General features: G+C 35.6%; 1 protein-coding gene across 1 annotated transcript in view; it reads left to right on the top strand.

Annotated features, from left to right (window-relative positions):
* Positions 1-25,962, top strand: part of MRPL3 (mitochondrial ribosomal protein L3) — a 31,211-nt gene extending 5,249 nt beyond the window's left edge. The window contains exons 5-10 of the mRNA XM_086742804.1: positions 2,976-3,075; positions 4,671-4,731; positions 13,236-13,344; positions 15,316-15,393; positions 16,432-16,509; positions 25,353-25,962. Coding sequence (XP_086598930.1) covers positions 2,976-3,075; positions 4,671-4,731; positions 13,236-13,344; positions 15,316-15,393; positions 16,432-16,509; positions 25,353-25,502 — 576 coding nt within the window. The 3' untranslated portion in view covers positions 25,503-25,962. The remainder of the gene's footprint in view (positions 1-2,975; positions 3,076-4,670; positions 4,732-13,235; positions 13,345-15,315; positions 15,394-16,431; positions 16,510-25,352) is intronic.
* Positions 25,963-26,217: the final 255 nt, after the last annotated feature.

Raw genomic sequence — 26,217 nt, 5'->3', positions numbered from 1 at the left:
TTTCACTTCTTGCTGTATCCTGATACTCATTGGTTTGATTTAGGCAAGTGAAAATGGAAAAAGCATAGGACTTGTGATTACTAAGCAGATTATCTCAGTTGGCAATTGTGGCTTTTTGAGGACCTGCGTTTCCCTTTTTCAAACCGAAGGTTATCCAGAGCCTCAAAATGAATCTGTGTACTTGTTTTTTGTGTTAGTGGAGGTGGAGGAAGAAGGAGCTTTTTTCATTTGGTAAATCTGTTGGCTTTTATAGTATATTCTACTAATTTTGAACAGGCTTATATTTTAAGGTATCTTTCTTTCATTCAGAGGGTTTATGCCATGTTTCACTGTCATTGCTTCTGCTTTCCAGTTATCTATCCTGCCATTTTAGTCCATTTTCACTTTCCAAGTATGGCATTTGTCCTGGAGAAAAATGTTTTTTCTTTCCTGTTATCTTGGTTTAAGACATGCAAAAAAAATCCCATGAATAATAATTTTTGAGTTGTATTATATGCATTAGACTCCTTGCAGTTGAACTTTTCATAAAGATTATATTAGCAGTTATTTCAGTGTGTTGTGAGAGTAAAAATGTGCAGGAAGCAAGGACAAATACAGAAAATTTCTATGTAAACAGCTCTTGTGAACTAAGAAAACTTCTTCAAAGCACAACTACCTAAAAAGTCAACTCAAGGATGTTTTAGTAGTTTGACTTACGTTAATGATTCCCCTGGACATTGCTTTTCCAAGTTAGCTCCTATTTGGTTGAACTTAGACTCATTTTAATAAAGAAATTGATTAAATATCCTTAGACAAATCTGTGGTGAGGACGTGACCTGAGAATGAACTCCGTACCATTGGTGTTGTGGTCATTGTTATTTCCATCATCGTTGTATAAACTACATAATTTCTAAGAAATTGGCATACAAATGCTGAACAATTTTACTTGTTAAGGTGCTAACAAATTATGTATTTCTATGATTTAGCTGCAGGTTTGAATTGTTGCTCTCCTATGTTTATCAGTCTTTTTATGTGTTTCTTCTGCCTCTGAAGTGTCTGAATGTGAGAATTAAAAGAAAGCTGAATGATACCGTATTGTATTAACCTAAGCAGTTTATCTTCTGTTAATTCCTCACAGGAACATCTGTCTTCCCCAGATTCCTCACAGCTACTGATTTTTAATGTATTCAGTCTAATGATTCCTTCAGTAATTTTACTAACAAAGAGTTTCTTGTATTTCTTTTGAGTGTCAAATTGCCTAAAAATGATAAGGGATATTGCATTTCAGCAAGATTATTTTTCCTTTTTAACTTGATGAATCTCAGTCTATTACAAGAGAACAGATTTTTCGTTATTTTTTAGTGCAAAATTATTCTCAAAAGTACCATTCTGTCAGTGTTCTAACTTTTTTTTTTTCCAAAAATATTTTTATGTACTTCCTTTAAGTGAGGACCTATCATTTTACTGTAATACTGGAAGATATTACTAGTGTTCTTAGAACATCTGAGAATTCGCTCAAGCTTCTCTTCAGTATTGCTTTTTAGGAAGGCTTTGTAAAGATTGCAGTGTTTTGTTTGCAGAAATAAATCTCTCACTTGACTGCTTGAGGAAAACTTGTTGTTGAAGTAGAACAGTGCAAGGCTGCAGTAGGACTCTTGAGATGTAAGCGATTTTTACCCTTTGACTTCACTATGCTTTTCTTCGACTGTGATAGCTCTTTGCAGGCTCCCATGCTGAGCACAGAGCTCCCCTTGCTGTCATCTAAGGCAGCAGTTTTACATAACAGTGGAAATAGATTATTGATATGCAGACATTTAGTAGAAAGGAGATTTCTTTATTTTTAGTTCTTACATATGGTACTACAGTTTAATTCCATTGTCCTGCATTGATGCCTCAAATTTTTGTGGTCTTAGGGGAGATTTGGTATTTAGTTTATTATTTTTTTTTAAAGGTATTTGAAATGTTTTGTACTCTGAATTCAAGTTAACAAATCACTCAAAAAACATCTTTTAACTCTCAAAGACTTTGTATTCTCCTCAAATAAGGACAGAGTTAAAATTTCTGTTTTGTGTCTGAGTCAGAGACTCTGATCATCTTGCACCCTCATTCTTCACAAAATTTACTCTATTCTCCTAATACTTAAAAGATAGGTTTTTTAAGACAAAAGGAAGGGCAACATGCAGATTTTAAAAATAAAAGTAAACTTTCAAAGAAAATGTCAGTTATTCATATTATTTTGTCTTAAAATACACAGAATTATTTTTGAGAGAGAGAGGACTGCACAGAACTTTTGAGAAGTGAACCTCAGAGATGTGACTGTCCAAGTGTGACAGTATTGTCAGATGCTTAAGTTGCTTTCTCAGAGAATTCATTTGAAGAAAAATCAGCTTTTTTCCTATGGGCACAGTTTTCCTGCATCACTGTTTCTATTGCTTGGTATCATCTCAGTGGTCAGCTGTTTAAAACAGCAGAGAACAATTTTAAGTCTTTTTAACTTTGTCAGACTCGTCTAAAATGAAGAGCCCTTCTTTAGTAAGTCAGCAGTGGTTTGACACTGAGTATACTTGGTACATCTTAAAAATACATGAATTATAAACTAGTTGTTCTTAATTTTTCCTCTTTTTGTCCAGAGACTCTAGATTCTCTTCTGTGGCAAGTTAAGCATTTCTAGACGTTTCTGCAAGACCAGGTTTTATTTCTATGGTTTTATTAGTTAGTGATCCTCAAACCGAAAGGATTGGTTTTCCTTTTCTGATCTTAGAAATCTTCATGTATCTCTTGTTTGTAAGATGTAGCTGTAGTTGACAGAAAATAAAATGCAGACAAAGGATTTTAAAATTAATTTTATGTAGAATTAAAATGGTAGTCTCAAGATGAATGTGTACTATGATGTATATGTTTCTCAGGGTGGTGTTGACAGTCTGTAATCACTTTCTGTGCAAGGTTATTCCTTGGGTATTTTAAGATCACTTCCTTATGACTGCTCTTTGTTATAGAAATCAGAGTCTGCAATGGAAATTTTTAAAGAAGCTGGAGTACCACGGAAGCAGAAAGTTACAACGTTTAACGTAACAGATGATGCCCTAGTTAAACCAGGTAATCTTTTTGAGCTATTGAATATTATATGCATAGTCATTTAATGTCCGCCACTTCTTGTAGATCTAAACCAAGTTATGATGTGTATTTCATTTTTGTTTTGTATGGAAATTTCTGAATTCTTAATTCTTTGTCATTGAGCACAAACTTTTTTCTCAGGGAAAAGCTAGAAAATGAACTTTACTTTTAGGGTGATCAGAAGTAAGATTTTGCCTTTTTCGTAGTATGTTTCCATTGCTTAGGAAATAAGTCTGATCCAAACTAGCTAATAAGAATATTGAGTTAAAAAATAAGTGTGTCTAACCTTGACTGACTTGTTGGGTATAAATATGAATGCATTTACTGGAATTTCTTCAATTATACTTATGAGAGGGACACTGAGAATTTTGTGGTAATGTTTCTCAGGAGCCTAAAATAGCAGTTTGAGGTTTGTTTTGCTGCATTCGGAAGTAGGACTGAAGGCTGTCATATACGATGTTTTTTGTGGCAACTTGCAAAGTACAATGTGTTAAAACATGTTATAACAAATATTCTCACTAAAAATCAGTATTAGAAGTTTGGAGATGTAATTAAAAGTTTTATGTTTTTGAGGTTTGATTAGATAGTGTGTTTAGGTTCCTTTTATTTTGTGCTGTTTGACAGTTACAGGTGTTTTCCAAAGAGATACGTAGGGTGGGAAGTTTTAATGTGTTACATCTTTATTTGCCATCAAAGAAGGTTTTTGCAAGACCTCTTTAAGACAGTGCGGTAACTGATAAAAATTAAACCTAGCATGAGGAGGAAGTCTGGACTGATAAACAGAAGCAAAAGCTTGAGATAAAGCAGAATAGCAAGTTTTCAGTAAACTGATTTTGCACAGTGTGTATTTTGTACATAACATCTTTAATGTATGTGATTTTCTATCAGTTGCTTGCTGCTTACCCCAGGTGTATATGGATCATATAAATATAACATGAAATACTATGAGGATTTTTATGCTTGAGACTTAGGAGGTGTTTACATCATTTCAGTTTGCATTAATACAGATTTGAAAATAGCATGAAAATGGATGTGGACATGAAGCAATTAAAATGTAATTTTTTTAGTTGACTTAAAACAGACTGGAAACTGTTAAAAATGCAGCTGTATGGATCTTCATATTAAAGTTCATTTATAATGAACTAAGTTATCAATTCTGATTTTCTTTTAAAAGCTGCTAATAAAATAATTTTTTAAAAAAACTCTCCGCCTTGTGAAGTGCTAGTAGATATAAGTGGAGCATGTTGTGTTTTCTTACCAAATTTGTTTATTGTGAATCTTAAATAATTAAGAATTTTGAGTTTTGTCCCTTTCCATGTCTGAAGTGCAAGATATCTGAGTAAAGTCCTGACCCCTTCTTCCTACTCATCTGAAGTTTGGCTAGGAACTGAGAAATGTGCTTAAGTAGTAACTAGAAAGCATCTATTTTAGTCAGTGAGTTTTCTAAAGAAGAACAGATGATATGTGAATAAAAAGAAAGTTTTGGTTCCTTTCCTGTGACTGTAATCTACCCTGGACAGTAATGACTGGAGGATTTCAGCACTTAGTTGAACATGATCTCTCCTCTTCTTTTGAAGGTACTCCTTTGTATGCCGCTCACTTCCGCCCAGGGCAGTTCGTGGATGTTACTGCAAAAACGTAGGTTCCTAATGGTTTAACATACACAGTTCATCTTTCAAATAGACTGGTTGAAATTTTTTTTTTCCTCTCTACTTTGGCTTGAACTCATGGCTCGCGAAAGCTGAAATACAATTGCAAGGGTAGTGGCAGAAGACGGAAGTCCATTCAGCCATTGGGTAAAAAATATCACATTGTTTTTCTTTGCTGAGGCTTATTTTTGATCTTGAACACAGTAGGTAAACAAATAGTGCTATTAGGGCTGTGGTTCTGCATGTGTTGTCTGTCGCGCATACGTGATTAGCATGGAAAGGCTTGACAAAACAGCTTGAGAAAGGTGCTCAGGCTTAGCACAGGTGAAGAGGTCTGTAGTGCAGCATCTGTGGTGTGTAGAAGTGGGGAATAAATGCTGAAAGGCATAAATTCCAAGAAAGACTACTTAATTTTGATTTGGTGAAGAGGTGCGGAGAGAGATGTATTAGGTGGACCAAAAGAAAAGCAAAACAATAGTGAATACATTTAGCAGGACAACAGAGCTGTCAACTTCCTTTTTTTTGTTTTCTCTTGTACTCCAGCTCATCTTGCCAGCAATGGCTAATGATCTTCTGCTTTAATGTGGGAGGAATGATTTCCTCTCAGACCACTGCAAATGCCAAATTAGAGCTCAGGTGGTAGAGGGTGTCAAAAGAAAAACTGGCACATTGCTGCAAAGACTAGTCATGCCTCTTCTATTATGTCCGTGATTTCCACTGCCCAAGAGAGCTGAGAACTCCTATCTCCATGTTTCAGTGGTGTATTTTTGTTGTGTTCTGATACAAAGCTAATGTTTTCCATTCGATGTTTTATTTTTTCTGTAATGGAAATAATACCCAACAGGCCTTGTTGAAATATCATCCATTGTAATTGTCTCACGTATGTGTAATACTCACAAATGACTAATATTGTTCACAGGGTTTTGTATATATGGGGAAACCAACCACATCAGTACAGTCAGGTAGTTGGCTCTAATATAGCTACACCTGACTACACCTATGAAGGCACCCTGTTCAGAACAGGAGGTCAAGAAGTTGACTGGAATTAGTATTTTTCTATGTCAAACTTGCTTATATTCCTAAGTATATACCATACTTAGATCTGATATATTGTTCATTCTGCTTCTAAATTGCATTCAGTGAACAATCTATAAGAGATGATAACTTGTTTACAAAACAAAGCACTGTGTCATTAGGAATGCAGTCATTGCACGTAGATTAAGTGTTACACTTTTTTAATGCAGAAAAGCTTTGTTTTTCCAGGAGTATTTAAAGAACTAGGAAAGGTTTTTTTGGCAGTGTAAGAGAGAGTTCCAAAAGCCAGAGAGTACAGATTTGTATCTTGCTATGTGTACTTGGAAATACTACCAAGCTAGAAATAGACCGGGTTGATGGCTGCGTGCAGTGAATCCATCCTGCCTTTTAATTCAGTATTTCTAGTTGATTTCTCCAGATATTTGTATGATCCCGTTTCAGAAATTAGGTCCATGTTTGTACTGCTGACTTTGGTAGCATATTACATGTAATCCTACTGTACAGGTGCCTAATATAAAAGGAGAAGAAAAAAATCTTAAGAGAAAGATCAGAATTTTTTTATCATTATTTTTCTGCTAATATGATTATCTAATCATTCCAGTCTTTCTATGTCTGTGACTTACTTGCTTTCTGATTTCTACTTCAAATGTTGCTTTCTTCTTAATTTCTACTTTTCTGGAATGCTGCATTTATCATATTACGTTAACCCTTGGGCAAGAATTAAATTATTTGACTACATTTCAGGGTTTTTTGGGGTCTTTTACTTTATTCCATGCAATTTCATCCAGTGTTTCTTAGTCTTATGCTTGGGTGGGGTTTATTTTTCATTATTTTTCAGAGTGTTGTAGCCATCATTCTTAGTTACTGTATCTGTAAGTTAGTTAATCTTAGTTACTGTATCTGATTTTGCAATGTCACAAAAATATCCAAGAAATGCTTCAGTGAAGGACAAAAAAAAGTTATCTTGGGAATGATTATGGCATTGAGCTATAGCATTTGGGCTGCTCTGTGGGGGAAAAATGAGAATGTACTTCATGTTGTACTTTTGTTTTGAACCCCCCTCAAGAGGAGCCGGGTTCTCCCTACAAAACAAAGAGGGAACCTAGGGAGGTTTGGTCCACAGGCTAAAATGAGCTTTTGTACATTGCTTTCTGAAGTGTCTTTTTCAGAAGTGATGTAGGCACTTGAAAGATCCTAAGCTATAGGGGCATTTTGAAAGGATACTTAAGAATGTAACTCTGGGTTACAGTAGGGAGCGCAGTTTGATTTGCCCTCCTTCCTCCCACAACTTCCGTCTTCCTGATTCAAACCGTTATGGACTTAAAAGCCAATAATTACTAAAAACCTGCTATCACCACTAGTAAAATTTTAGAATTATTTTTACATGAACAAGTACTTTACGTTTTTTAAGACTGTCAGTTTTATTTAATGGACAAAACACTGAGGTGTGCAATGTTTGCAGTCATGTAGATGATCATAGCAGTGCTGTTCTTAATAGCATGATTAATTCTAATTATTCCTTTTTAAAAGGAAAGAACAAAGAAAACTAATGTCACTTTGAAGAGCAGAGAATGTAGTGGAATACAAAGGATGTTTTAATTTTTTACCAACTCTTAGTGATCTGAATGAGCAAGATATCCTTTTGTGTGCTTCGTTCTTCCAAGACAAAAATCAGAAGTATGCCCCTTAAAAATAAGCAAATTTTTCTTAGTTGTTGTAGATTGAACAAACTACTTGCACTGTACTTCAGAAAAGTCTTGGTTAGTGTCTTCATTTGGTTACCGAGGTGTAGGGTGTTTTTATGACTGTCTGCAAATGTTTGTGTCCAAATCTTTTGAAATGTTTATACCTCTGTGAAGAAAAACACTTTCACAGAAAGAAGGTTCAGTTAAAGATGTATGCAGTTAGTTTTTATTTGGAGTCTCATGATTGATTCAGCACAGTGAAGTAGCTTTTAGAGCACTGACAGTAGGCAGTGCATCTACATGCTGTCAGTCTTCTTTAGTGCTAAATTTCTTCCTTAGTACTTAATTTCACAAGTTTAAAAGCTCAGTTCTTAAGTATTATAGCTGTCCTTAATGACAAGACTTTTGGTGTTTCAGAGGTACGTTTCAAAAATGTGTAAAAGCTTAGTGCCCTTTTTGGGACAGCAGTAAACTTCAGATGTCCTGTGGCCTAATGATCTATTTTAGCCTTAATATGCTTTGGGCTAAAATACATAGCACTGTCTGGAAACGCTTCTCTCACAGGCTGCACTTCTGTGACCTCTTTAAGCTGGTGTAGTAGAGGCTGCTGCACAAAGTGGAGGTGGTGCTTGCTCCTGTGGAGTTCCCATCAACCTTCTGTCGCTGGTACTGGCATCCTGAGTTGCATGAAGATCGGTGTAAGATACCGTAACCTTCACTGGGTTAGTTTTCATCTGGATCAATTTCATGCCCCAGCTTGCTGATCAGTTGAGTGTGCTGAGTAGAAAGATGGCCAAAACGTGAGGACGGGGAGAGGTGGGACCATGCCTTACAGTGGTAACCCAACACTGTATGGAGATGGAGTTGTATTTTTACCTCCTTTTTCTGTGGCTTCATGACCTGTTTCATGAATGTTTCAGGAAACCTTTGGAACATCAGAAATTTTGCTACTCCAAAGAAAAAAACAATAGTAGTTTTGTTTGAAATGTGTCAGAATTAAGTGGTGAGTCCGGTGTGTTTAGTGATTTATTTAAGCTTTGCTAGGTTAACAATGGAATCTGAGCCTGAAAAATGTTCTACAATTGTCTGAAATTATTTGACTAAGTATTTGGAATCCTTTTCCTGTACAGCATCTAAATAATTGTCTTTTAAACTAGCAGCAAACTAAATTGTTGGTTAGAGTGCTTTATTCCAGGAGCTTTCTAAATGAAAGTTGGCTCATTAGGTACTGGCATTTTGCTTCTATCAAACCTGGAAAATGAAGTTTTCCACAAAATTAAGTGGTTGACCTGAACAACTGCTTTCCTGCAGGTGAGACTAGAAAAACTGTGTGTAATTAAACTCTGGTTTTAATTCTGTGGAACGATTCTTCTCCTTTCATTTAACATCTGTGTGTCTTAGTTTTGCATATCATCGTTGCTGCCTGTGATTCCTTTCTGGGACTCAGGTAATCGTGCTTCAGTGAAGCTAAGTAAAGTGAGTGACTAAATTCCATGTATTGAAGAAGAGTAGCATTATACATACTAAGTCTAATAAAGATAGATCTCGTGCATTTTTTTTTTTTTGTTCAGATATGATGTTTAATGTTATTGTTGTCAGAACAAAAATATGTAGTCCTTGATTCAAGCCAAGACAGCAGATAGATGTCTTATCAAGAAATAGCAGCAGTGTAAGTAGTATGACAAACATTCTACTTAAGTGTAGGTTCTTGAATATTGTACCACAGATACTGCACAGATAACTTGGTTCTTTCAGAGTGGAATTTAGATATTAATTCTATTTAATTAGTATATGGTTCTACAATAAGATCCCACTTTGACAAACCTTAATGTTTTTTTGAAAATATCTGAAATTGTCAGTACTATGCCTGTTAAGATATTTTGGAGTTGTACCTCTTCTTATGCACGTTTGAGTTTGTTCTAAATTAGAATTATATTATGTTTCTTTTAAAGATTTCACAGGTTTTAATGAACAAGATGTAGGAGAAGTACATGTTTGGTGTCTTTTATGCAGAAGTTGGCTAACGTGAAATTACATAGAATAGTGTGTATAGTATACAAAAACTAGTATCTAAATATCTAGTATACATAAAAGAGTATGTTTTAGTGTTTGTCTAGGTCACGCTAATTTACTGTTATAAAATATTTGTTGGAAATGAACTCACAAGCTCTTTGGGTAATAAAAGATCCAGTATTCTTGTGGAGGATTTTTCTGTTTCATTCACTTTTGCAAAATACTGTTTTAGGTTTCATTTTAGTAATTATTTTTCTTGTATTTTATTGGTGGTGCTTACTGAATACATTCACACCTATTAATTTTTAGGAAGGGTGAAGAGGAGAATTAAACAATTTTAAATTAATAAGTGATACTAATAGCTGAAACCTGACATATGTTCAGAAGTCACTCAGGAATATATTCTTACAGATATTTGTTAATTTTTTGACAGAATTTAAAATGTTTAAGAAAACTAAACTGTATAAATCCTTCTCTGATTTTCCATAGTATTTCTTGAACAGCATGCACCTTAAGTTCTCTTCCTTGCTTATATAAGATGACTATTAGTTTCAAAAGCATATTTACATTTCATACAATTAGAAGAATGTAAAATCTTTTCATTTGAAATACAAATAATTTTTTCATAATGGAAAATTTATTCATAAAATTTATTTGTTTGTGTGTAGTAGAGAAAGCCACCACTTGTCTGAGAACAGATCACAGTCACATCAAGGTGGACTTAGGCTGGAAAAAACACTATTCTTCTAGAATGATTAAGGTATATTGGCTGAGCTACTAAGTGCCTAGTTGAACAGTCCTTTCTAAATTTTATTTAAACAAGTTAGTAGTTCCTTACTTTATTTTAAACATTATGTTTGATTTATGTAATGCGGTAGTTTGTATTCCGGTAACAGCTTTATCTCAAATAGACCATGAGTCTAAGAAGAAATATACACTGTCTCTGTAATATTTTTTCATCTTTACATGTGTTTAAAGAACATTATACAACATTTATTCTTTAAAAAAGATAAAAGACTCCAAAATGAAATAAAACTATAGCTTCTTCTTATTTAATTACTGAAAAATTGTTTTAATTTTCAATTATGATTGAGTCATGTTGAATAGAAAATCAGTGTTGAAAAAGTTATAAGATAAAGTGTATTTGTAGGTAATTCAGAGACCTTCAATCAGTTTTTCATAAATAAAAAAAGAAACTATTCTAAGAAGTTATTGAACTACTATGATGAAAGAACCTTGGTGGATAGTGAAGCATTATACATTACGAAATACTCTAATTTCAGCATTGAGTTATCTTTCTTTGACTTTAGCCAGAATATTTTAGATGTTGGAGATTTGTTTTCATATTCCAGATGAACAGATGCATGAGAATTTTCAGGTTTATCAGAGTGCTCTTCTTCAGTCTGGCCACACTTTCTATAAATTTCCTAAGGCTTCAGTATTGTAAAGTCTGAATCTTTGTTTTTGTATGTAATTGGAAAGACCAAGAAATAGATTAGCATAGTCTATTGCATAAATCATTAAACACTAGCAACTCTGTCTTGTGATATAATCGCTTATTTTTGTAGCTACTGCAGTTGATGAAGTAAACAGTTTTTTCTTAAATGCATTTCTTACAAGTATTAACTATTTCTTTTTTTGTTGTTTTTTATTTTACAATTTACAGAATTCTAAATTATTCATGTCTAAAAATGAACACTGAATGAAATATTGAAGTGGTTTGATGACATCAGGGATTTATGCTTCTTGATTAAAGTACTGTTTTCTTTTGAAATGGTAGCTTTCAATGGTTGTATGGTTTTCTCGGAATTACAAGTACATTTCTGCAGCGAAAGAATCAATCATGCCCCCAGTCTGCTCACTCTGGCAACTGCACAGCTATTGTTACGCAAGCCACTTGCAGTTGGTTTTGAAGACTTTACTAGTTCCCTCTTCCAGCTAGAGATGCCAGAAGTAGTCTACTTGGAAAACATGGCCAATAAGATCTCATTTCAAAGAAAAAAAAATAGCATTTTGATAGAACAGACATGAGTTTTCCTACAGATTAGTTTCTGCTAGGTATTTCAAAGTTATTAATCCCCTAGCAATCTGCAGACATAGAAAAAGACAAATTTTGAGCCTCTCTTGAAGTGTATTTTTCAAATTTTTTTTACAACTATGCTGTTCATTACTGCAAGCTTTTAAAATAAGCTGATTCATGAGAAACTGGTGTAACAAAGCCTTGCATCCTTTGGATTTGTCTTGTGTTCCTGATCCCAGGTAACCCAGCTAACCATAGACCCTTCCTCCTGCAGGTGCCTTCAGCTCCCTGTCATGAGTCTGACCCTCTGTGTATTCCTATGTTGCACCACTGTATACTGGCCTGGAAAGACTCTCTTGCTGGTGGCAAGCACTTGCACAACTGGCCAGCTGGCAAGCCAAAGGAACAGATCACTACTTTAATCGTGTTTTAGCATTTCCTTAGTCATATGAAAGGAGGAAAAAAAAATCATGGCTTTCTAACCAATAATTTTTATTTCAAACAATTACCTATCTTTCTTTTGTGCCAAATTCAACTGGAATTTACCACTAGGTTCTGCGCAGGAAAGGGAAAAACCAAGAGATGGACACTGTGGTTGCACAAATCTTGTTTCCTTATGGTTCTGTGGCTTTAGAGAGTCTTTCCCTTTGTGACTGGTTTTGGCTGTGGTTTGATTTGCTCTAGGCAACTAGGCCAGCAATCAGAGGAGAATTATTCAAGTGGAAGAGGAAAAAATCCAGTTTTTGTGAATGTTAGTGTGTTCCACATTTGTATATTTTCTCTAGTTTTTAATGGTAGTGCTTTTCTGGTCAGCCGAGTCAGCAAAATGTAGTCCGTACATACAACGGGCTATTTGCGTGCTCACACCAGCTTTTATTTCCCTGTGTTTGGCTGCAAGGTTCTGATGCTCGAACTAATAGGATCATGACATTGCAAAGTGCATTAGTGGATAAAAGATTTCTTTCATCTGTTAAATTAATGAAATAATCAGTGCATCTATAAATCCTGTGGACAGACTTTTCCTTTTGGAAACCAACAATGCTGGTTTAAACACACGCTTTAATTGGCTTTTCCTTTGTGCAGTGGTGAGGCAATTTTTTGTGTTCAGTCTGTCCCTGCAGTAAACAGAGAACTCCAAAGCCAGTAATACTATCACAGGCCTCAAAGATTAAGGCATGGACACTGACAATACATTTTACTTGTTATTCTGTTTTAGACCTTATTTGTCAGATGAGTACAGATCAAAAGAGCTAAGTGTTTTTACTATGCACAAAACTGTTTGCAGGAGATGAGTCTATTGTAATTTGGAAAAGAAAGGTTCCTGGGCTTGCTTTTATGCTAGTCTAAGCAGCCATGTCTTCCCTCTCTTGATGCTTAGGACCTGTCATTAAGTTTTGGTATGTGTTATTTTACAGTTGTTTGTTGTTGTTGTTTGGTTTTTTTTGTTCTAGTATCCACTCAGTGAAAGCTTCCTTACAGTACTGTGTATTGAGGACCATCACAGCAAGGAACGTTTTTTGTTAGTCCTTTTGCCTTTTTATCTCTCTGATAGTGCTTCTTACTCTATAAAGCAACATTTAAGTATTGCACAAGAATATGTTTATGATATAAAATACGTATTTAAGCGGTGCTGAGCTTTGCTAAAGGTAAAACGATCATGAGCTTGACTGAAATTATTGTTTATTGCTAGAAACCTTAAGTCTGACTAACCCAGGTCTGTTTGTTTGTTTTTCTTTTCAGAATTGGTAAAGGATTTCAAGGTGTCATGAAAAGGTGGGGATTTAAAGGCCAGCCTGCTAGCCATGGCCAGACAAAAACTCACAGACGTCCTGGAGCGATATCTACCAATGTAAGGATTTTTATTTCTTCTTATTTCCTGATGTAAACATTCTTCAGTATTTTTAGAACTGCTTACTAAAAATGAACAATTTCACAATAGCTAGCTGTTACCAGATAGCTCTGTGGTAGCAGAGAATCTCAGCTGTTTCAAAGGAAGTTCAGAAACCTGTGTAATGAGCAATGCAGGTAGCTGTTCTCTCGTGGCTCGGTTTAGTAATATTTTATATCGCTAGTAAGTAAGCAAGCATGTTTTAACTGAGCAAATTGTGGTATTTTGTAGTATAGCTGAGAGAAATAGTCTTCATGCTTCAAAGAGAGTTCTAAGAATCTCTTGTCACAGCATTTATAGATTGGAAAGGATTTACTCGTTATTTTATACTGCCAATATTGTACTATTCTTTGGAACCCTATTTGATTTTGTCACCTTGGCTGGCTTGTGTAACTGGTTTGTGAACTCTTTCGTTCCCAAAATAGTTTGTTGGCTGCTTAGCATTTTTAAGCAGAGTAAAGAGTAATATTTTTAAGTCACAAACTATAAACAATAGTAGTTTAAAAGCTTTTTGGAAAAGATGCATTTAAAACTTTGTCCCTACAAAGGTTGCACAACATTTAGGCTGAAATAAGAGGGATTTTCGCAAGCTGGGTTTATTATACAGAATTAAAACCAACTGAGTCACAGTACTGAACCTGAATAGTCTGTAATTTTTAAAAATAGTTTGTAATTTTTAAAAGGTTTAATAATGCTTAAGAGAACAGTAAAAGCAAAAAGGCATTGGATGACAAAATTAGAGTAATTGAGACTCTAAAAGCATACAGTACTGATTTATAGTCCTTCATTTCAATTGGAAAATGAATTTTACACCCGGCACTGTTTTCTCTGAAGACTGAAGAACATAAATATTTGAACATACTTGAACATACAATGCTTTGTTTTAGCAGATGGTATTCATCATTAGAAAAATAATCCCTCTTTACTTTTCTTTAAATTAGAATTTTCTAAGCAGTAACACTGCATGTAATTTTGTAAAGTATATAGAATGGGAAATAGTATTGGAAATAGGTATGATGAAAAGGAAACAAGGTGAAAGGATGCAACAGGGGAAAAACAATGCGTTGAATTTTATTTTCCAATCTAGTGTTGACCACCTCAGATTTTAGTAATCCTGCATTGTTTGGTACAGAATCATGTCCCTGGAACCCTATTGCAGTTGATTTCCTGAAATAACGATTTTAACATGAGTTTAAAAAAAAATAAACATTATTAATGATTAACAGAGTGGTGCAGAAGACTGAGACAAATCCCTAGATAATGCTGTAGAACTGAAAATTATTGCACTTACTCCTGCCTTTTCTTTTACGCCTTCGTCTTCCAGGTTATACCCAGACAAACAAAAAGGGGATACAGAAACCAAGCAATAGCTGGGAATGTAATAAAAAATTCTTTTCTCAAAAATACATGCTTTAGAAAATGTGGTTTACATCAGTATAAAATTCATGGATTAGGGAGAGGGGAGAAGCTACAGCGTATCTTCATTTTGTCAGCCTTCCAGGGCAGGATGGCTCTGGAGTGCTGTGGTAGCATCCAGAAGTAGTTTTGGTACATTTGCCAGTTGCTGTGGTCTGTGGTGAAGGTGAGAATCTTGTGTTGACAAGGGTTTTAGAAAAAAAAAAAACCCTTTTCTTGTTTTTCACTAAGTGAAAATATGGGATGAGTGAAGATTTTGCTCTTAATCTACACACATTACATATTAAGCAAAGCTAGAATTCCTTTGTTCATACAACAGTATTTATAGCAATTTTATGATTGAAGTCAAGTATTTCAGATAACATATCTAACCTCCATCAGGAGGTATTTAAAATGCGAATCAACGTTAGATATTTTTAACATTGGAAATACCAGTATATTTTCTTTCCTGCACTTCTTGAGTTTGTGCATGTACCTTTTGCAGTTACATGTTTTTTTGGCTCTGTTTTTATCCAGAAAGCTTCCAAAGTTTATCGCGGCAAGAAAATGCCTGGTAAAATGGGTAACATCTATAGGACATCTTTTGGATTGAAGGTGAGTTCTGCGTGTACTGGAATGTATGTAAGGAGGTTGCATTGCCAAGCAATGGACTTAGCCGTCTAGCCTTGTGGTGGTGTACTGTCTGTCATTTCTGTCAGAATCCAGACAGGAGCATCGTGAAGTAAGCAAGCTGGTAAGACAAGAGCAGCAAACGTGTGCTCCTGTTGTGTTGTGGGTTACAGATAATTTATCCCTTTGCATGCGTGCAGTCCCTGGGATCTGGGATTTCAGGTGATACTTCCACATCTGACCTCTTTTTCACTGTGTTCCTGACTTCTGCCTTTCAAGTGGGAGAAGAATCAGGCTTTTGGTGACCTTTAGTTAATGTTTTTATGCCTGTTCCACTTGCTCAAACCCAAGCCACATCTGAGTAGTCTAAAGTCCTAATTTTCTTATGATCCTTCACTTTCATGTGCAAAAAGGACATTATATTTTCTGTCTAGATTCTGATGTGTACATAACTGTAGCAGTTCCTGGGCTATTACAGCTGCTGTTCTCTGTCTCCAAAGGCAACCTCTGCAGTTTGCACAAAAATGTGCCTCTCATTTGCAAAAAAAAAAAAATGCTGCTGCTCTCTGCTAGCTAAAACTTAATGTTTTATAACAGAAAACATGCATCTTCAGTTGAGCACCTCATAGAATTAAGAAATTAACACATGGTAACAGGGTAACATTTGCATGAGTGTATTTGTTTTAATTTGTCACGTGGTGTTTTTCAACAGCTGCTGCTGTTAGAGGGGAAAAAAGATGTGGGAGCTTCGGTTGTTGTGGTGCTGAACAAAGGGCTACCTTACCAAATATAGCCTGATAACAAGCCCTTTAAAGCTGTTTAATAGGCTCCTTCATTAGAAAGCTGTGCTCTCAGGGTAGCACGTGACTGAATTTTGTGGCAACTTTAGGCCTGTGCAAAACATTGTTTTGCCCCAGCGTACCACTTCCAGTCAATCAGTTTGTGCTTTGCTGGGGTACTGTTTGTACAACTGGGAATAGTCTCTAAAATGATCTCAATGTCTGTTTTTTTTCTGTCTCCTAGGTGTGGAGGATCAACACAAAACATGACATTATTTACGTAAATGGGTCTGTTCCAGGTCACACAAATTGTCTGGTGAAGGTATGTTTGCTAGCTTCAACTTACAGTGACTCCTGAGCTCTCTCTAACTCTCTTCTTATAAAGGAAGAACACTGGCTGAATGCAATCTTCTTCAGAGTCCCATCTCGTACTATTGAATTAAAGGGCAGTAGGATCAGTTCTGTAAAAGAGAGTGATTAATAGGGGCAGAGGGTCGCCACTTAATCTAAACAGCTCATTCTTAGCTTTACACAGGGGTTGTGCACCCATGTAGCCTATGGTAAACCAACACAGTCACTGTAACCCTATGGTAAGTGTCTCAGGGCTAGGTCCATCCCTGTTTAACACTAATCCAAGTCAATAGCATGGTGCTGATATTTCCAGAATATTCCATAAGAGCTGTATTTATGAACAGAAATACACAGCAAGCACTGCTTTAAAGGTTATTCAAGAGCGTGCCCATACACAGCAGCAGTTACCTTCCCAAGGAGCAGTTGAGGTACAGGAGGAGACAGCTGGAGTTCGCAATAATGCTGCGAGTTCCCTTTGCAATCAGTATAAATGTGTTATTTTCAGTAGCATTCTACAGAATTAATTTCAAATTTTACAGAGATTGTTTCGGGATTGTCTGTGAAAAACTGAAACAATGAAGACTCTAATATGTGTTCTTACAATGTAAATAATCCACATCAAAGCAAGAAAAGTACTCTTAAGGATTATTTTCAAAATAGCATTTTCTTTCTCTTTAGGTATATTCTACACATCTGCAAGCACAACTTACTTGGAGGAAGTTGATTCCTTTCTAACTTAATAGATTAAAGAGTATCAAACATCTTTATTATGAATGATTATAAAGATTTTATTTTACATATACCTCCTCATAAGTATTTTAGGGTTTTTAATGGTCCCGTTCTTGAAAAGTTGCAGAGTTCATAGGGTTCATGTGTTTCCAACTATTTTTTGTTCTTGTTATATTTTACTATGGACATCCAATTTCTGTTATGTATTTTCTAGTGGTGGAGCAGAACTCCACCTGGTTACTGGGCATTAAGTAAAGCAATCCTAGCTTTCAAACAGGTGTTTTTACACACAGAAAAATGAAGTTTGTTGTTGTGTTTTTCTCATTGGAAATAAGGCTTTTTTAATGAATGAGGTATCTCTGAACTGCTTTGGTTGTAATGTCGAGTCCAAACCTGGAGAATACATTACACGTTTCTCTCACAAGATAGTGAAAATCAGTTATCAGATGTCCAGGAGAAGTAGTTTTCAGGATAACTTCTACAAAATTACTGAGCATGTCATCAGTGACATAGAAATAAGACTGTAGTTTGACTGGCTTTTCATCCATATATTGGACTGAATGACGTTTTCTTCAGCTGTGTTCCAAGTATTTTTTTCTAATCCTGAGCCATGAACCTGATTACGGTATATTAGTCTGAGGTTTAAATAAGTGTGAATTTGTAGCAGGCTGTTATTTTTAAATTATAATGTATGTATACAAGCAACATAATGTGACTGAAAAATGAGTAACGTTTGATGCCGAGACTTTATTCTTTGATCTTAACAGTACTCTTAAGCAAGAGCTAATTGTTGCAAAAGATTGTGCATCTTACTCTCCTACTCATGCTGTTAGAATCCGCACTTATGTGGTTCAGCAGCAACTGGATGTACCAGGCTGCCCAAGAAAGTGGTGGAGTCGCTATCCCTGGAGGCGTTCAAAGAGCATGTAGATGTGGCACTTCAGGACACGGTTTAGTAGGCATGGTGGTGTTACGTTGACGGGTGGACTTGATGATCTTCGAGGTCTTTTCCAACCTTAAGATTCTGATTGTATGATTCTGTGATCTCAGATGTCTTATCTGCAAGGATACAATACAACATTTTATGAAGCCATTGAGACTCTGAATACAGTACTTACTTCTACCAGTTCATAACTTTCATTCTAACTAGACCCAGTAAATTCATTTTTTCATTTCTGGTTTTAGGTGAGCTAACAAAATAAATATTTATTAAACACCTGTAATATAAACTATTTTTAAAAGCAAAACTGTGTGTTAATACCACACATTCTGATCTCCACGGTGAAGATCTCATTTAAACAAATCAATGTCCTCCTGCTAGTCAGACACTGCACACTTCCGCTTGGAGAGGAACTTACTGGAAGTGTTACATGCTTTCTCGCATTATTGGGTCACTTCCACCTTTTTCTTCCACCTTCTCCTTTTCTTTACTCAGACATTACTCTTGCCTGGGGTGGAAAGCATCACCCTTACCACTCTGGATTTACTGGTTTCGTTCTGAAAGCAATCCTACTGTTAGCTTAAAAAGATCCTTGAGGCAGCAGTACTGCCATAGTCAACAACCTTGTTAACAGGAGACTGCTGGGCCAAGCCATCTGAGCATATATGGTGAAACAACCACGTTGACATCTGTGATGTGAAGAGCATAATGGACTTCGATTGCCGTGGCAGTGTGCTGCATATCATTTAGGTGTTTGCCGTGTCCAGGGGTGATTTCTGTTCAGTTCACTCACCATGGCTGATGATTGGAACTTTATCCTAAGACCAAAAGTTAAAATGGCTCCATTATGGGTTTTTGTTTCCAAGTAAACTTAATCTGTCATTATTAACTAAGTGGCAGAAGCCACATTTTTGACTGCTTTACTAAGTTTTGTACGTGATGACTACAAGATGTAGAATCTGTATTATTTGTATTTGCAAGTTAGCTATGTATGAAAATGTTTCAAGTCATAGTCACCTGCAATTTAGAAGTCCAAATATCTTCAAGTGAGCGTTTTGGCATACACACTTCAGAATTGCAGCTAATTCCATTATTAGAAATGAGGGTTGAGGATCCTTGGGAAGAATGAGGAATTTAATGCCCTAGAGCTCTTTGATTAACATAATGCAGTATTTGAAAGATCTTGATCAAAGTGCTCTGCACTCAGACTTTAATGACTTTTTAGTAATAAATAATTCTGTTTAGAGATGAAGAAGTAGTACTAGTAGGTACAGTGCAGTAGTACAGTAATAGGTATGGTTACTATTAGGAAATTAAAAAAAAAATGTTTCCATTCACATAGTTGGTGTTTGGAGGGAGTATGTAGTCAGCAGCTGTTCATTCCAGTTCTTCAAGCTGGTGAATCCATGCTGTTTTTTTTCTTCCATAAGCCATAGTAATTGCATGTATTAATTAAAAAATCTTCCCATATGTTTTCAAATACATCTCTGAAGAGTAGAGAAAGCTTTAATTGAAAAAGGAGCAAAGCAATACTCTTTGGTATGTGTTCTCTAATTTATGAGGTTTTTTACTCCATTTCATTTTGCTGCCCTCATCTGCAGTGTTCTTAGCTTGTGTCTTATGCCTTTCTTCCAGGGTGTGTTCTTGTTTGCATATAGACTTAGACATCCTATATGTTGTTGTATATTTGTTTGGATCTGTAATTGGGGAGAGAAATTATGGGATATTAGTGTTCATAATTACTATTCATTCCGCTAAACACCTGCCTGTGTTTAGGTAGGACTAATGTGTAGAGGATGTGGATCCATCTGTCTTTGAGCTCAAGATGTGGAATATCACATAATACTTTTCTATCTTATGTGTCTCTGAGAGGAAGGCATTGGTGTTCAGTACCCACTCTGTGTTGCTTGGTAACCATTAAAACCACAGTGCACCTTGAAGCATATATTTACTTTGTATGTTATGTATTTTTGGAAACTTAGTGCATCAGCACTGTATCCAGACTGAGATGAAGCACTGAAATTTTTCAGGTTTCGTTTTCAGCAGTGAAAATGCAGAATAGTAGGATTGATGGATTCCTGGTTTAATTAGAAATTGGTTTCCATTTGATATTGCACACTGAAGCATGCAGGTAAATAACTGACATAAGTAATGTTTCTAGCCAACTGGAAAACTAATCAAAAAAGCATACTTTAGTGTAGATTTCTTTCTCAATGACAGGTCTAAAAAAATTTAAAAATTTCAGCACTGTGCTAGAATGTATGGAATCTTTCTGTTACAAGAGTAACATCACGGAGTAAGCATCTGTAAGTTATTGTATTGCGCCTATTGAGATAGCCTACCTCAGGTAATACCCATTTCTTCTTCGACTACAAGGCCTGCAGTTACTGTCTAGGGTGTTGATTCTCTAGGAAAAAAAAAGCTTCTAGTTTTTCTGTTGGAAGCTTATGATTCTCAATTTTTCTCCCAAGTATATTATCAAAAAGTTATCTTTTATGTCATTCAAGAGAGAAGCACAACACTAATTCCCTTTTTAAATAGATGCTTTATAAGGGAAAGAACACTGTAATATGGTATATTATAATACAGAATGTTATAGTTTATATTTTATAATGTTTTATACCTGACCTAATTTTAAGGCACCTGATTTTCTTAGGGCATTCAATGTTGATCACTTTGAATATAGCACTTGTAGTGAAAGCAGAAATTCTGTCAAATCTATGTAACCCATAGAGAAGTCTGTAGCAGTTTGCATCCTAGTTATTTTGTATCACAGTGACCAACATTACTGTCTGTGTTCCTCACTGCTGATGCCAGAGTTGAGTGTGCTGAGCTCAAACTAGGGACATGCAGGAACAGTGTCATGCCTTGTCTTCTTTAGTGTTCCTTGTCTGGTACCTTGGGCCCCATGATAGAGTTTGGGGTTGGAGGGGTTGGGGGGAGGGGAGGATGTTGGTTTGGGGTTTTTTTTAAAGACAAAATAAGGCTGGGTCAGAAATATATGTAGTTCTTGAGTTCATTTTTCTGTCTAGCTTCAAAAATAGCATAGAAGCTGGGCTTGTATGTACAATATCTGAGGAGATAATTTCTAATATTTTCTATATTTGAACACATTTTCCTATTTAGCAAATAACTTTCATTCTTTGCTGTGGTTGCTAACGCAGCCTTATAACTCTGCAAATGTGAGTTGTGACTTTAGGCATCAAGTTTTGATGCCTATTTAAGATCATATTAAGTATTTTGTGCTGATAGATTTCTGAATTTGTATTTGTTTATATTACCTGTTATGCTGTCAATATATGTGGCATGCATACATGCAGTTTATTAAGTGTCTGCAAAACCCTTTTTGATTGTTTTAAAGATTTAGTGACAAAATCCTGACCAGCTCCAATTTCAGCTTTCTCTAGTATTTTTCTCAATAAAAAGCTTCACAGATAATATACTGTATATATATACTGTGTATATATACGTACACTACTATATACACTAGCTATCTAAATATAGTGTACTGTAATATATAGCAGTAATATAGTGAGTGAGTTAAACAGTGAATGCTTTTATGGATTGTAATAAACAGTTGGGATCTCAGCCCAATTTCTTCTGTGGATGAGAGCTAAATTCACAGGATTTTATTAACACGGAGCATTAAAAGTTATTCTGATGTAATGGGGTTTGTCTTTTTTTGGTGTTTTTTCCCCCCTTTTTTTTTTTAACTAATATATTGAATGGGATCGGTGCTATCCATTGTGATCACATTGAATTTATATTAGCAGGAAACCTGCAGAAAAATACTTGTTTAATGATGTCATGTCCAAGATTTTGATTTGCAGAAGTTTTTGGTTTTTTTTTCTTAGGGCCTAAAAGCAGTTATGGGAGAAATTTGGATGTTAATTATTTGTACAGCCTTATTTTAAAAGATTACCAAAGCAATTGCTTATGATGTAGTTCCAGCATAGAATGTAAAAAAATATTTTGTGAACTTCAGGTGATTGGGAAGGCAGACAGTGAAATGTTATTTGGTAGTTTTGTATTCTTTGCTGTGAGGCATTGTTTTCATAGAATCATCGAATATCTCAAGTTGGAAGGGACCCATAAGGATCAAGTTTTGGAGTCTTGGGTTTTTGACTCTGAGGAATAAAGTGAAAGACATTCATTGGCAGTTTTTTCCCTTATTAGGGATGCTCTCAGAAGGTTACTGGGAGAACAGGCAGAGCTGTGATGGGTCATGCATACTTCTTGTCTGTGTACGTGCTTATATAGCCAAGTGTAACTGCTGCTGCATAACATTTAGCTCCCTTAAAATATTGTGAAATTATTGTGCAGGAATCTGAGGTAATACAGACAGAAAACCTTCGGTAGTGCTGCATCCTCCATAAACGTAAAGAAAGTAATTTGGTAATTTTCTTCAGAAGACAGATAAATAGTTCCATGTTTTAAGTTGCTAATAGGAACTATCAGATGTAAAATAAAATTAAGTTCTTCCTTTTGATGGAAGTAATAATAATAATAATAATACCTGTCTAACAACCTTTGAAACTTAGAAGGGAGAAAGAGGCATGTTTGTTCAGTCTGGTAGTGATGCTCTAAGATGATGCTTCAGGAGTAGAACTTAAATTGCATTTGAAAGCATTGAATGTAGAAAAAGATGGAAAAAGAACAGCAGTTTTCACCAGTCAAAAGAAATACTGTGTCAATTATACCAATCAAAAGGAAGAGCGTGACAGAAGAAAATAGTTTTAACATCAGATGTGGCTTATGCTTCTGAGACCTGTCAAGCTTCTGAGGAGTTTGGAAGGGGCAAAATGAAACGGTATTGTACTCATCTGAAATCAACAATGGTCTGTTGAAAATGTTTCATAAGAATCTACTTTAAGAATTCTCCTTATCGCACAAGAGGCACTATCTGCAAAATGCCACTTGACATTAATATGTAAAATGCAGTGTTAAGGCTGAACAGAAATCTTAACATTTATTTAGATAAACTAATAGAGGACAAAGATTAGTCTGTTGGATTTGCCTTCAATGAAGAATGGATGTCTTACTCTAAGTCCTGTGATAAGAAGTTGTTTTAAGAAAAGGAAAAAAAAAAATTAAATTCCTTTCACTTTCCAGGTGTCCAAAATTGCCTGTAATGACACAGCCTATATCTAACAGCACATGTTATTTCATTATGAGAATAATTCAAAATAACAAAAAGCAGACATGAAAAACATTTTAATAAGATACATATGAAATAAATAAGTTTTCAGAAATAAAATTATTTATTCACATCTCCTTAGTATCATTGTAATTCATGTAGAGACCATGGGGATTTTTGCTGTTGACAAAGAAGGCTTATGATGTGTGATAGGATTAGGGAATAAAAGAGAAAGGGGCAGGGGAAATAATAGGTAACTGATGAAGTTATTAAAACATGTTTTCATATAGAAAAATAAACAACAGCAGCATATTGAAAGGGAAGGATGACTTCTCAGCCCGAGCAGTTCAGATGGCACTATTGAAGCTATCTGACTCTTTTCTCTAAGCTCACTGCTGCTGGAACTGTTGCAGCAAAGGTCTTTGGCCTTGGACCTCAGCCTGGTTTATTCCATGTAGATACGTAATGTGAATCCCTGTCTGCTGGGACTACGGGTACTTCAGTAGTTAAGCGTGGCAGTTTACAAGCGACTAGAGAACACTTTTCATAGGGAGGGGTCTGGTAGAAGAGGAATGATCTACTTAAAAAGCGAAGTAGCTCTCCTAACCAGTACAGCATATTGAGCCCTTCACCCCCTCATTCTTAGCAAAAGGTTTTCTTTTGTTTATCAAACCTGCATTTAGAAAACTGTTGGAATTTCCTCAGAAGGGAAAAAATAAAAAATGAAGCAGATTTTCAGAAGCTGAAGTTTAAGTCAAATTTATTGTGCACTTCATCTGCAGGGATCCTAATGGACTTTGGGAAAGGCTCAAGTAATAGCAGATATGAATCTGGTAAATATAGTGCTGTCAGAACAGAACTGTCAGTGGGCATAAAATCGTTCTATTTAGTTTCTTGTATAAAACACAGTTGTCCTAGGTGAGATTTTTGTCCAGCCAAGTAAGAACAAGCTTCCTGTTCTTTAAAAGCCCACCAAAAAAAAAAAGAGGATGAGCTTATCTTCTCTATACTAAATTTTTGCCTAATCTATTGGTACTTTTTTTAAAAAATCCAGTTGATTATAGTGACTGAATGGGATTATTACAGCTCAAGAGGAAGATCCTATGTACTAATGTAGAAATGAAGAATTTCATTTCAAATAAAATTTCATCACTCGAGAATTTGTAGCTTTTTTTTTTTTTCTTCAGAGATACCAACTTTCTATCTTCCACCGCAGACAAACTGCTTTTTGCTGATAATTCTAGCTACTAATTTTCTTCAGAGATTGGAGTTTCAAGGGCTAGATTTTAAATCTTTCCACATGTAGAGAGGTCAGTAAAGGAAAGTAATTTCTCTGTGGCACTGCAGTTCTTGGAAATTAACTTTCTTGAAGGCTGGTGTTCAACAAACTTGAGAGCTGATTCCTGGGTGAAGAATTTGAGATGCTTAACTCTGCAGTCACTAAATAGCTCTGCAGTAGCCAGAGGGACCGAACACAGCCCATGCACATATGTTTGCAAAATTAGTTGCCATCATTAGTTTGTATTGTAAATAAAAAAGCATGTCTTGGTTGTTGAAGAGGTGATTACGCTGCATAATATAACTTGGTATGTCATGTGGGAAAGTACTGTGGGATATAAACAGTTTAAACAAGCCATACTTGCACATTTATTTTAGTAACATTTTAAAATATTGAGCAATGAAATCATGAGAGTAGGTTTTGATTCTCTCACAGTAGTCATAAATTCATCACGTAAGTGATAGCTTCTCTGGATTTTTTGTTTTGTTTTGCTGTTTTTCTAAAATCTCCTTAATGACACGTACAAAATGTTGAATTCAGTAGCTGGAGTTGATGTTCAAATAGCTGATGATTGTACCTGTAATTCTTCAGGTAAACAAGTGCAATGTGAATGCTGTTGGGTTTTTTTCTTATGCATGCACGATGATTTCTTTAATTTCTAGTATATCACTATCTGAAAGTCTTCTGTAAGATTTTTTTAACCCCACCTTTCCCCCTCCTGCTTTTTAGGTCAGAGATAGCAAATTGCCTACTTGCAAGGACTCCAATAAAAACCCGCCATTCCCTACGTTTTTTGCTGATGGAGATGAAAAACTACCAGAAGACCTGTATGATGAGGAGGTTTTCCAGTTCACAGATCCATCTGTCACGTACACATAATGTTTTTCACATCTTTGAAAACACACAATTTTGTTATTTTCATGAACTTTGCAATGCTGTTTAAAAGTAAACTTATGAATTACAGCCTGGCCAACTGACTTGAACACTTCAGATATGGCCATTTTGGTCAGGTGATAAGATTTAACACTGCAAATTTCAAACTTGTATTTAAAGCAGCAAGTGAGGATGAGGGGCAGGTTGTAAAGCACACCAGTTTGTCTACAGTGATCTTTTGTCCTCTGTCTCAGGCTGTGAAAACTTATATATTTTGGAAAAACTGTTGTTTTGAAGATGGTTCTGTTTAATTTTCTGAACGCTACCAAACTCTCTTTCTCTTTTGTGGAAAATATTCTGGCCAACTGATCAATCAAAAAAACTTCCACATCTGCCTTGGCATCTGGGGAGATTCTTGAAGAATAAACCAAAATAAAACAAGAAAATGCATTGCTCTGTAGCAGCATGAGCTTGTTTTGTTTCCTTCTTTGCACCAAAGCTCTTTCTCTCACTTTGCTTTAATGTTGTGTTGAGTTGAAACATAGCAGATACCCAAGAAATTTTTAGAGGAAAGATGATGCCAACCGCTGTCTATCTCTTCAGGGAGTTCTGGCAGTGTGTATGACAAGGGGGTGTTCAGAAGGTAAATGTTCAGTGACAAAGACTGAACACTGCAGTGGCCACCTGTTTGTTACCGTCTCTGACAGCTTGTTCTGAACTT

This window comes from Chlamydotis macqueenii, chromosome 2 (genome assembly GCF_036417535.1).
Source record: "Chlamydotis macqueenii isolate bChlMac1 chromosome 2, bChlMac1.mat, whole genome shotgun sequence".
Lineage (NCBI taxonomy): Eukaryota > Metazoa > Chordata > Aves > Otidiformes > Otididae > Chlamydotis > Chlamydotis macqueenii.
Note: the sequence above shows the minus strand (reverse complement) of the source record. Positions and strands in the feature narration are given on the sequence as shown.